The sequence below is a fragment of the Lipotes vexillifer genome, unplaced genomic scaffold, assembly GCF_000442215.2.
Source record: "Lipotes vexillifer unplaced genomic scaffold, Lipotes_vexillifer_v1.1 scaffold184, whole genome shotgun sequence".
In the NCBI taxonomy this organism is placed as follows: domain Eukaryota; kingdom Metazoa; phylum Chordata; class Mammalia; order Artiodactyla; family Lipotidae; genus Lipotes; species Lipotes vexillifer.
Window position 1 is genome coordinate 2220629 of NW_006783561.1, and position 13289 is coordinate 2233917.

At 36.6% G+C, this 13289-nt stretch overlaps 1 protein-coding gene across 2 annotated transcripts in view; it reads left to right on the forward strand.

The window, feature by feature from the left end:
* The window catches only part of R3HCC1L (R3H domain and coiled-coil containing 1 like), a 70016-nt gene that overhangs the window by 29561 nt on the left and 27166 nt on the right, over positions 1–13289 (forward strand). Inside the window, exons 1-2 of one of the 2 annotated variants that reach the window (XM_007456233.1) lie at positions 6477–8270; positions 11093–11100. In XM_007456233.1, the coding sequence (XP_007456295.1) occupies positions 6477–8270; positions 11093–11100 (1802 nt within the window). Of the gene's footprint in view, positions 1–6462; positions 8271–11092; positions 11101–13289 lie in introns of those variants that run through there. The other variant, XM_007456234.1, reaches the window with a different exon arrangement.

Below are 13289 nucleotides of genomic sequence, written 5' to 3' on the forward strand. Positions count from 1 at the left end.
TTCAGTTAGTATTATGTTTTGGATATCAACCCATTATGTGGATGGGCTGTAATTTTAAGAAAGTTCCCCTATTTCGATTTTCTTTACAGTTTTTATTTATTTTTTTATTTTACTAATGTTGACGTTCTTGGTAACTAAGAGGCTTGGATTTTAATAGCCATGTAGGAAATAAGAGTGGAGGCATTGGGCCTGAGAGAGATGAGTTGGAACTGAGTTCACCACTTAAAGCCTTAAATCTCAAAGTGTTATACCCTCATTCAAAGAGTAGGCTAGGGGAAAAAAATTATTCAGAGTTACAGAAAGAAAATAAGGACGCTTGTCTGTTTTCACCTGGGTTCTGAGTGAGGGGGGAATGTTTCCTGAGATTGTATAGCTACTGTTTTACTCATCTGGGTTTGTGTTTCATATTTATATTTACTGCATCATTCAGAAAACTTCAAACACAAAAATTCACATTAATGAAGAATCACTGTATAGAGGAATACTTATAGTCTGGCTGTATGGAATTCCCACTGATAAAGGCACACTGATGCTGAACTCACTACCCAAAGTTACAGCACCGCCACCACCAACAAAAGAAGATGGTGCTTTAAGTAAAAGTCAGAGACACAAGAGACAGCAGAGTTAAATCCTCAGGAACTTCACAAAGTAGAACTATTGAATAATAAATATTTAATATTAAATAATTAAGACCAATTAAAAATTAATTTAAAAGTAAATGCCACAGTTATAATAATGAACATTAAATAATAAAATAGAAATGTTAAAAATGATCAAAGATAAAAGAAGAAAACAAATAGAAGAAGAATGACAAAAACTATCAAAAACATAAGGCCAGGGAGATCAGAGGCAGGGTGGAGGATAAATAGGACTTCTATAATAAAACTTTAGTCATTAAAATTTTAAAAAAAACTGATTGGTTAGGATAGAATGCAAAATAGACAAATGTGAAGAGAAAACTAGTGGTTTAGAAGATGGATCTGAAGATACTGCCCTGAATAAATAGAACTGGTAAAATTCAAAAGCATAGTGTTATCCCAGTAGAAAAATAATACAAAACACAAACTAAAACACATAGTACACACTTGAGAACACCATACACATAATAGAATATCTTGAGAATCATCAGAGAGGAAAGAGAGACCACTTACAAATCAGTGACAAACTGACAACAGATTTCTTAACAGTAACAGTAGAAGTCAAAATCCATTAAAGAATGGGAGCAATGTAAAGATATTTTCAGACAAAAACTAAGAGTATAATGAAGGGATTGTAAAATAAAACCATTGTACAGTTGTCTAGGAGACAGATACAAATAATGATCAACTTGAGATATTTAGACAAGTACTCATGTTATTGATAAAATGATAAAGAACAGACTAGGAATATGGTATAGAGCTTTCTGAGCAGTAGAAGAAGAACTCCATCAACCTGAAAGAAAGCAGGAAAAGAAGAAAACTACAAAAAGTAGGATAAATGGAAAGGAAGCGCAAAATATAAAGGTAGAAATACTTCCAGATGTGTCTATTATCACAATAATGTTAATTGACTAAATTTGACAGTTTGACATTGACAGAATGTCAAATTTGATTGACAATTTGACAGACATTAAATAATTCATAATTTGATTGTATACTGTTTGCAAGAGACACCTGAAACGTGATGACACAAAGTCTGAAAGTAAAAGGATAAGAAGAGATACCTAACTAAGTAATATAGTTGCTATAGCTATATTACTTTCAGACAAAATAGACTTTTGGGTCGTCCCCCCACAACCCCGCCAATAGAAGGGATCCCCTTTAGGGTCACCAGTAGAAGGGATCACTTCATAATGGCAAAAGTAACAATTTACCAGGAAGACAGAACAATCCTAAATGTAAGTATCTGATAACATTACTTTGACAAATTAAATAAAAATTAATATACAAACGTAGAGAAATCAATAAATCCACAAACACAGTGGGTATTTTATCCATACTTCGCAGTGATTAAGCACAGACAGTAAATAGTATGATTTGAACAATAATTTAATAAACTTGATTTTGTGAATACACATACGCAGAACCCCAAAATTTAGCTGTTATACATTATTTTTAGGCACAGGTGAGACAGTTACCAAAATTGACCATTTACTAGACCATGAAACAAAATCAGCACATTTTGAAGACTTGATCTCATTTATACCACAGTGTAATTAAGTTGGAAATCAATTTAAAAGTAATTAAAAATATATATATACATTTGGCAGGCACTTCTAAATAACTTATGAGATGAAAAAAGCATGGAAATATGTATTTTCATTATCATGTCATTGCAAAAATCAATGTGAGATTGACTATGAGATCTGAAAAGGCTTAGACACAGTGACTAACCAAGTAGCAGTGAATTCCTGTAGTGCCCATGTTAAAATACTATTTTTCACTAAAGGGAACTAGGGCTTCTTGAAAAAAGTGGCTGATTCCAGCTCTGGTCTAGTATGACAAGCTGTCACACTACAAAGCAAGGAACTATCAAGGATAACTTGGGCTTCTGTAGAAAGGACCTTGAAGGGGCTGCCATTGGCCAAAGATGGTTTGAGCTTCAAGAGGAATAATTATTGTACTGGATTGAAACAAAATAAGTGAAAATCTGTGAGGTTTTTTTGTTTTGTTAAAATCAACAACAACAACAACATGTTGGTCATGGACCCAATTCATTCAGAAACTGGTAAATAAATAATCAAATATTCTGTCTTATCTATATAAACTGTACCTCAGAATCACAAAATAGTTGATGAGGGAAAGTTTACTGTAAAAGAATTCCAGCTAACAAATGCACAGTGAATGTCAGAATTAGAATGTCATCATTTTGCAAACCCTGATGAAATAGTGTATCTTGGCAGTATTCCTCTAAAGCTACTAAAACCACTGGGTAAAAGACTGAGAGGGAACTTTATAGTGGATGGTTCAGGCTGATGGACCTGAACCCACTGATCAATGTGTATTATTACAAAAAGGAAGTAATCAGACATTATTGCTATCTGATGTGATGCAGTAGGAAGTTCATAGCACCATATGTGAGATACTCTTGCTATAAAAAAATTAAACCCCAATTTTATCAAGACTCTAGATCAACCACTACTTTTTAGGAAGCACAGAGATTATATATAAAAACTTATTAATGCTAAAGAGTACAATGAGCAAACTCGAGAATGTGGGAAATTCTAAAGGACATATAACCCAGTTTCTTTAACAAATGAATGGCAAGATAGGAAAACAAAAACAAAGCCAGTGCGACAGGCACCTATGAAAGACTAATGCAGTGTGTAGATCTTTTTGGATACTGATTTTAACAAAACAGCCAGTGGTGGTGTATTGGAGCAGCTTCTACTGGTGTAAGAGCTAACTGTCGAGGAATTTTTCAAACTGATTATTAAACCTATCCATTATTAAAAATTAAATTATAGCTCATTATTAAATAAGTGACATTTATAAAAAGTTAATAAATATTTAAAATTCATCACTTCCTAATTATTTCATTTTACTATGATCTGTGCTCTTGAAGTTATTTATGTATAGTGTACCTTTATGGTTGAAATACTGTGTCGTGGTGGGCTACTGTGTGTCCTTTTCCCAACTCCAGGTTCGTTGATAACACCACATTGGTAGCTTGAAATTAGCCACGGTAGGAATATTTACATCACAGAGATCAGCAAATGCCATAAATCACGGTTTGATTTATTGCTTATTGATTGTCTAGACTTAAAGTGATGGAGAAATGGTAATAATGCTGACTTACAAAAGTGCTATGTTTTTAGCTATTTATTATATTGTGCATAGCTCAAAAAATTGAGAATATATTCTTTCATTCAAAAATGATTATCCACTTCCATAAAGAAGTCACATCACTCACACTGGTGACATCATTGATGTAAATGAAAATAATACTCCAAACTACACTTGGAAAGCCAGTTGCTAAACATTTACCAGCACGGTGCTGGATGGGCATAATTGAATTCAGTGCTTTGGTAAGAAATAGATAATAATATAAATTTATTATACTGTTATTCAGCTTTTGAAATAACCATGATGACATGTAGACATTAACTAAGAAAAAAAGAAGGTTGAGTTTTAAAAGCCATTTGCTGTAGCACAAAATAATTTTAAATTTGAAGCCTTTGATATATGTCTGTTTTGCATGACAAATAGAATCATAATTTAGAGTTTGAAGAACACTTAAAATTAATCCAGACCAATCTGCCTTAACAGATAGAAATTCTTTCTCTAGTATTAGTCCATCGTCTAGGTTGTATTTAAATTATTCTAGAGACAGAATACCTGATAATGGCGTTGGAGAACTCTAAAAGTAGAGTTCTTTTTTATATTGGGGTAAACTTTGTTTTCTTTTAATTTCTACCAGTTGGTTCTGGTAACTGACTTCTGAAGAAATATGGAACCAACCAATCCTGTAGAGCAACCAATCTTCACGTATAAAGGTAGCTGGGATGTTTCCATTTAGACCTTTTTGGGTAAGGAGTATACCTTTAGTTCCTTTAACCCATACCTTGTGTTGTATATTTTCTAGACTTTGTAATCTAAGACTGTTGCCTTTCTAAACATCCACATCACTGTCTTTTGGCTTTTATTGACTTGGTAGATGAAGTAAAAGCCTTCAGATCTTTTTTTTTTTTTCTGTGCAACTTATACATTTTATTCTGTGTTGCTTGATTCTTTTTTTTTTCTGTTAACCCAAAGCAGATCTTTGTGTTTATTCATTCCTAGTCTTCATATTGCTTTCAGCACAGCATTCCAGATTATAGAAATGATATTAACTTGTAATTTCATCATTTTTGTTATTTATTAATCCTGTCGATTTTGTGTCGGTTCACATTTGATAAATACTGTGTTCATTGTTTGCATCCAAATTATTGTTTAAAATGTTGAATTTTAAAGGGCAGTGGGGACATAGTTCTCCGTTACATAACCCTCTCTAAATTTGCTTCTACCCATTATCATTACTTTTTATTGTGAGTCCACCTACCAGTTCTTAGTAGCCCATATTTTACCATCTTACAGTTCATCATGATATATTTTGTCAGGTGTTTTGCTACCTGAGATCAAGATACATTGTGTCTATGGCATCCCCTCCAATGAAATATACTTTAGTACTTCTATTTTGAAAAATAGACGTTTTAAAAAGATTTGGCATGGCTAAATGTTGAAGTCATATTCTTCCACAAATGGAAAGATAGAAAATCCATGCAGAATGATGAGCTAGATAATAATGAAGACATCAAAAGAGAAAAGGGACAGGTGGATCACTGGAGACACTTGATGATCAGGGCCATGGTATATCCCTGGGCTGAAAAGAAAATTGCCTGGCCATGAAAGTGGAACTTCCTCGCTGAGGAAGTATTCTGATCAGGTGAAATTTTAGGAAAATCTGTAATAGAGTGGGCAGGGTTTGTTAGCCTTTCCCTCTCACTGTCTTTTTCCTTTGAAAGGTATGTGGTGAAATATTAACAGTGGGTGCTTCTGAGTGTATATGGGTGTTTCTTTGCTATGTGTAGGACTTTCTTATTCTCTTTGCTCTGGGCAAACTAGTATGTACTTCACAGTATTATTTTGAAGATGAAAAGAATAACTCAGTATGAGATTGTCTAGTACATTTCCTCATATTTTGTAGATAGTAAATAAAGTTTTATTTAACCTTTGTTAAATTTTTTCTCCTTGTTAAATTCCATCGACCAACCATGGTAGAGGTTGTCAGGGAGTTACCAGTGAGTTGTCCCATCACATTCCTTGGCCTCCACCCTCCTTTATCCTACCCAGACCCATTTTACTGCTACTAGAAGGAAGAAAAATTTATAGTAGGTCACTTGATTAAATAGTGTTAATAGAATGATGACTTTCTCTTTCCCACTACCTGTTTCTTTCCTAAAAATCATAGTTCACAAGCAGCATCTTCTAGAAGGCAGTCCATGATTAGTTGTCTCATTTTCTAGCCCACATTCAAGTTACTCTCATTCATATGTTACTCTTAAAATCATATTTATGTATATATATTTATGTTGAACAAATGTGCTTTTAAGGGTTCTCCTTGATTGTATTCTTCAGTGTAAATTTTGAGCTCCTAAGATGGTTGTGTTTTATGAGTACCTGATAGCCTGTAATCACTTTTCTCATCTGTTTTAATTCAGCTGAAGACAAGGCTACTTGTTAAAAAGTAGAGAGAACTTGGAAGGTAGAGGAAAGAGGATATATGGATAAAATTCATGGGCTCATGAGTTATTTTGGAATCTACTCTCCTTAGTTGCTTACCTGATTGCATTAATTATTTTATGGCAGGTTTTACTTTTTTTTTAACTTGAGGGTTTCTATAGGATGGATTAGTAGGCCCTCTACCTAGTCTTTAAAAATCTCTTGGCTCAATACATTGTAATTCGTTTTTGGTAATTGAATCTTTCTCTCTTTTTTCTTGCAGATTGAGGTGGTGCCATGCAGCAAGAAGCAGAGAGATGCAGAGTTCGAGTCAGGAGGCCTGACATGGCACTTTATGTACCCAAAGCTCGAAGGGGTATAGTAGTGCACAAATCAGGTGATGAGGGAAAAAGCTGTGGTCCACCTAACTCCATGGTGAAAGAAGAACAAAAGGAAGATTCTTTCTCTCAAAAGGGGATCATTAGAGACAAGCGTGAGGCTCAAAGACTAAGTATTAATCCAGATAAAAAGGAGCACAATCGTAGGGAAGGAAAGAAAGCTTCAACAAAATTTAATAAAGATGCGTGGCTTCAAGAAAGAAATAAAGATAGTGTTTGTACTAAGAGGGCAACCACAGAGTCCAAAAAAGTATTATCCCAAGGACATCAGCAAAGAGTCCCAAATCCTGGGATTATACCTATCATACCTTTACAAAGACATTTTAAACCAAAGAAGGTAGAGTGTTTGGAGGTTGAAACCAGAGATGTGACAGAACAGGATGGGTTGCTTCAATCTCAGTCTTGTTCAGAAATCAGTAAGGCTCAGGTTCCAAACAAACCATTCCAAAATGTGGAATTCTGTGATTTCAATAGGCGTGAACTAAATGGGGAAACATTTGAAGATAGAAATTTGAAAAGCAGAATGGAAACTGATGCCAGGGTTGCAGAGATACTATCCCAATTTCCTGGAGATTTTAGTTCTGTGGTGAAACCTGAGAGTATGACTGCACCAGTAAAACCAAGCTCTGATTCTGGAATTGTACAACAAGGCATGCAGACATCGGGTGGAATGCTGAAGCGCAGCAACGGAGGCATCACCACTGATTCTGTTCCTGGAAGTCCAGTTGGTATCATTGATCAGACTTGCATAGACTTGGATGCTGAGAATGTTGGTGATACAGCCAACAGTACAGATTTCATCTTGGGTCAGAAAGGTATAGATTCCATTCCTGAGACTGTGGGTCACATCTCTCATCAGATGACTATAGTCAGCAAATTAGAGAGCACAAATGACATTTTTGATCCAGCAATGATTAGAGAGTGTGAGGAGAATGACAGCACTGCTGATGAGTTATGTGTAAAGTGTGAATCTTCTGATACAGCTGTCCTTGCTCATGAAACATATACAAATAATGGGTCTAAGAGTGTAGGTGACATTACCAATAAGACATGTATGATGGACATTACAGATATCATATCTGATCAGATAACTGTAGTTGCTGTTAGAGTAGCTCATGAGGCCTGTAGCAACATAAGTAGTTTCTCAGACTATTTAGAAATAAGTGCAGATACATCCCCTCTTCATGTAGCTAAAAGGGGGAATGACACTGAACATTTCAGCAACCTGACTGCTTGCTCAGATATTTATGCTGAGAGTATTTCATCTAGTTTCACAGAGTCAACAGGAAAGTTGATAGAGAGCTTGTCAGATTGTGCTTCCTCCTTACCTGTAAAGAAGATTGCTGGTAGTAATTGTAACACTTTTTTGGACTCTGAACTCAGTATGTTAAATGGGACAAAAGTATTTTCAGACAGTGCTTTGGGCAGTGATCAAGATTGCACTGGTGATATAACAGAGGCATTGCATGAACTTAAAACTGCTGAAGAGTTCAAAACAAAAGAAGAAGATGGCTCAGAGACTACAGAATTTGGTGTAACCTTTCCTGATATAGAATCAGTATCTGTGGAAACATCCATGGAATCGAAAGCAACTGATATGTCTCACACAGAAGCAAGTGCTGCTACTGAGGAGAGCTGGGAGTCTATGTTTAATGATGATGGTGACTGCCTGGACCCACGTCTTCTACAAGAGGTATGTTTTAGTGGAAACTGGTTGGCTCTTAGGTAGTTCATCAATTCATAGGACCTAGGATTTTGGGGGTAATTTTGATAGACATATTTGTACATTCACACACATTACATCCAATGTCACGGTTTTGCAACAAACTGTTAGGTTGGCCAAAAAGTTCGTTCGGGTCTTTCCATAATATCTTACGGAAAAACCTGAACGAACTTTTTGGCCAACCCAGTAATAGGATTGTAGATTGAGAAAAGAATATCTGATAGATCTTTAAGAAACAAAGCATACAGTGTTGAACTATATCTATTATAGCCAAATCCTGAGAGATCTTACTGAATAGGTTAAAGATGAATTTAATGGATTCTGGCTATAACTGTTGAGAAAATACAGAGGGAAACTTCTTCCAAAGGCTTTTCTGTGTTGACAAGATGTATTTCACACTGGCCTATTTGAGGGGAGAAGAATAATTTATTATTCATATTTATTTTATTTTTCCAGCAGATGTTGGAATGATGTTAGACACTATAGAGGGAAGGGAAGGGTGTAATAAAGGACGGTATGATTGTTTTTTTAAGGAGTTTGTGCTGAGTTGAAGAGTAAATGATTGTTGAATATGCTGGCTAGTTAGAGTTCATAAATACAAAATGTTGGATTTGAAGGCATCTTAGAAATTATTTAGTTCAATTTTTTTCATTTTCTTAGTTTAGACATTCCCTCTTCCAGCATTTAAATTCCTTACCATAAATAGGAATCATTGGTTTTGAATAGTAGAATCATTCCCCCTTTTATTCCTTATACCTTTGCCCAGAAGGGGAAAAAATGATTTTCCCTATAAAATCTCCAGTTTTGTAAATGGGGAAATTGAAGGTTAATGGTTGTATCTTTAAGACAAGCAGTATTTCAATATACTTCTGTCTTAATCCAGTATTTATGTTCTTTCTACCAGACCACTTCCTCCCCTATAAAATAGTTTTGTTTGAGTGACTCCATAGAGCCTTTTAAATACTAAGTGATGAGTCTTTTGATTCTAAGAGTTGAACCAGAAGTACAGAAAAATGTTCACAAGCATGTATAAAAGAGACACGTGAGACTGAAGAGGGCAGCCCATTGGACAGAATTGACTTTCCAGTACCAAGCACTTCCTCCTTATTCTTAGGAGGTGTTTGCATGCACATTTGTACCACAGTTAGTACTTCTTATGGGCAAGTCAGGAAACAGCAGGTCTTAAACATTTCTTAAAAGAATATACAGCAGAAGGCACCTACAAATTAACACTCATGAATCCTTTGAAATTGCATGCAAACCTTTATATGTAAGTGCAGTCTTTCATAACTTTTATCGGATTCTCAAAGGTGATAGTTCCCCTAAGTATGGTACCTGGACCAGCAGCATAAGCAGCACCTGGGAACTTGTTAGAAATGCAGACTCTTCAGCCAGGCTGTCTTTATGTTTACGAGACTTTCAAGTGATTCTGATGCACTTAAAGTGAGAATCACTGCTCAAAGACAACATACAAACTTAAATTATATCAAGATGTGAGTGTGGTAACCAGAAGTGGCTGTCAGCCCATAATTAGAAAGCAAAACACTGTTCAGCAGAGGTTTTAGACCCAAATCAGGCTAAGATATACTAATAATATGGTAAGTTAGGTGAATATAGAGAAGTTATTAAGGATCCAAGCATTGGGAGAAGGCCTTAGTCTGGGGAAGGAAGCAGTGTTCTTAGGAGTTGGCAAAGGGACTGCTTAAGGGGGTTGGAGAGCACAGGTGTACATGGGAGAGAAGAAACAGCTTCCTACAAAAGAAGGGCATGGGACACAGAGCCTTTTGTACATGGTAGACCTAGTAAATATTTACTGAATGGATGTAGGCAGTAGGGCAGAGTTGCTTTCTGCCTTTTTAGGTTAGCTTCCAGGAGTTTTCAAAACATCATTGCTGCCAGAACTTGGATTCTGTGTGGTAGCTTAGGGATATGGCTTCTGTATTGGCGGGAGGGAGGTTTAGGTGTGCAACTCTGTTGTTCAGCTCTTGACACTGTTTAGGTGCAAAAGAATTTAGGCAACTGAGTCTTTTGAGGAGCATAGTAATATAGCCAGAGGACACTAGCCTGACCTAAAGCTGGGAATGGCAGGAAAACGGAGCAGGTAGTGTTTTAAGCTGAAGACAGCCAGTGCCTGGGTATTGCGTTTGTATATCTTCTGAGGTGTTTGGTAGAGATTGGAGTCTGTGTGGAGGCATGAGGACAGATGAGAGCAAGAAAGAAGTTGGATTGAGAATGCAAGTAATGGGTCCAACTCCAAGCTGTTGCCTCCTGTGCTCTGGGTTTTAGAAGATGTAATAATAATAATGTTATTAAAAGATGTCACAAATCCAAGAACATTAATAGCTTTGGTGACTATTACTCCTAATTTATTATTTATACTGTTCCAAATGTACGTTATTAAAGGCTAAACCAGAGTGTCTGCCTACCTTGAAAACTTGCCAACCAAAGATTTTTGGCTCTTTTCCCAGCTGGCCTATTTCTTTGTTGACAATGGCTGGCCATACAGGTATGCCTAGTACTTCTAATAGGCAGGGAAGTATGCTCTAGAGCAGGGTGTGGTAGCCATTGGCATGTGAAGCAGGTTCCTGTGACATTTGAACTTCTGAAACTGCCTGAAGGGGTTAGGTCACTGTTGAGCTCCCAGAACTGCAACTGTCGATGAGTCTCCAAAGATTACACATCTCCTAAAACCGTGGTATGGGATGCCCAGAAATTGAAGTAGATAATTGATAAAGAAAAGGATGTTGGCATGACTTCTTTTAACCCTTTGAGATCTTGGTACCAGCACACAGGGATTATTGTTGTCTAGATAAAGCTTCCTCTGCTGCCTCCTGTACTGATCAGCAAACCTATTGGTAGGAGGGTTAGTAAGATACCAGCAGCATAACATTGACGTTGATAGACACTGACATCTGGTCCCTTCACTGGCCATTTCTGGTCCTGATGTGTGTTTTTAGATAGCAGTAAATATTTAGGTAGGAGTTTCCTTTTGTTATAGAAGGTTGCTAACAAGGTATGACCATGGAAAAGAGAAAAGGAACACCATTCATTCCCAAACCATCTTCCTTCTGTGTGTGCCTACTCATGTTCATACTTCATCAGTGGTATCTTTCCATCTGGTCTTCCCAATCATGCTGGGAAGACGAGGAAATCCAGATATGTCTCCCCGGCTTTCTCAGTCTTCCTCTTGACTAAAATTTAATCTGCCACAGTGTTTTCACTGTTCAGTCTGGATAGCATCTTCCCAAGAACGCCAGCATCAGTTTGCCATATTAACCTTTCTGTAGTGTCTAAATAGGAGCCAAGTCCAAGTTGGTTCAGGATATTCACTTGGTCCCTGCCCATATATTCGTGTACCATACGTTACTATTTATTAGAGGAAACTAGAGCTCTCAAATTTGTCCTCTGGCACTGGGGTCAGTAAGTGATCATCCGACATGCTTCATTATTGTAGCTTTCTTTTTTCTTACTTCCTTTGGTTCTCCTTTTCTGCATTCTTATTCACTTTTGCCCTTTCTTCTCTTTTACTGTGCCTTAATCCAAAGCTATGGCCATGGATTTCTTTCACTGATAATAATCAGTGATATTGAGATGTTGCTGATACCTATTCTAGAGAGATATTTTTTTTAAGATTTATTTATTATTTATTTATTTTATTTATTTTTGGCTGCGTCAGGTCTTAGTTGCAGCACGTGGGATATTCATTGAGGCATGCAGGATCTTTCCTTGTGGTGCGTGGGCTCTTCGTTGCGGGCTGTGAGCTTCTCTCTAGTTGTGGCGTGTGGGTTTTCTCTTCTCTAGTTGTGACACGCAGGCTCCGGGGTGCATGTGCTCTGTAGTTTGTGGCACGCAGATTCCAGAGCGAGTGGGCTCTGAACTTTGCGGCATGTGGACTCTAGTTGTGGCACGCGGGCTTAGTAGTTGTGGCACGCGGGCTTAGTTGCCCAGCGGCATGTGGGATCTTAGTTCCCTGACCAGGGATTGAACCCACATTGAACCTGCATTATAAGGCAGATTCTTTACCACTGGACCACCAGGGAAGTCCCTAGAGAAATCTTTAGATGGCACCTTGAATGGCATTCTACTCATTCTGTGTTAATAAATTTTATGAAGTCAGAGTTTGCATTTCTGGCCTTGGTTTCTTGATAAGGTCAGTGGAGGCATAGCCTAGATATATTAGATAATTTTATTTGCAGATAGGGAACACCACTGAAGACATTATCTACTCTTATATTTAATGTATAAAATGTTACGTAAAGCAACTATACTCTAATAAAAATTAATTTTATAAAAAGTTAAAGTTTAAAAGTCTGAATTTATCCTTCTGCTGTTGTAAAGGATTTATGCCCGAAGCAGTATAGGAAAGGGATGAAAGCCATAACTTATGCTGTATATTATACACTGTAGTTTTATTATCTTTTAAGGGAACTCTTTTTGGATGTGTTGGAACTTAGGTCATGAAAAATTTGACAAGGCTTGAAATACTTTTAAAAGAATAGTGTTATTTCCCTATTTGCCAAAGATAGGAAGTTAAATGGGTGAAACATTTTAATTCTAGCTTTTGATTTATTCACATTACCGTGGACAAACATGAAAAATTTATTTTCTTCAGTTTCTACTGAAGAGTAGAAACTGAGTTAGTAAGCAGTTAAGTAGCTACAGGGTAATAGTGGAAGAGAAAATAGAAACAAAAGGTTTGAATAACCTAACCTACATAATTGAGAATTAGCTATATGGGTTAATTCTGTAAGTAATTATGTAAATAGACATGGTGATATTTGAAGCAACCGCAGGAATGTTATACCATTAACTCCTGGTCAAGTCTCTGTTGTTCATGTCCCTGTAACCTCCTGATATCCCTAATATTTAAATTTGTTATAGCCACAACTATAGTTTAAAATGGTGTATTACGTTTAATTAAAAGTACCTGGGGGGCTTCCCTGGTGGCGCAGTGCTTGAGAGTCCGCCTGCCGATGCAGGAGACGCGGG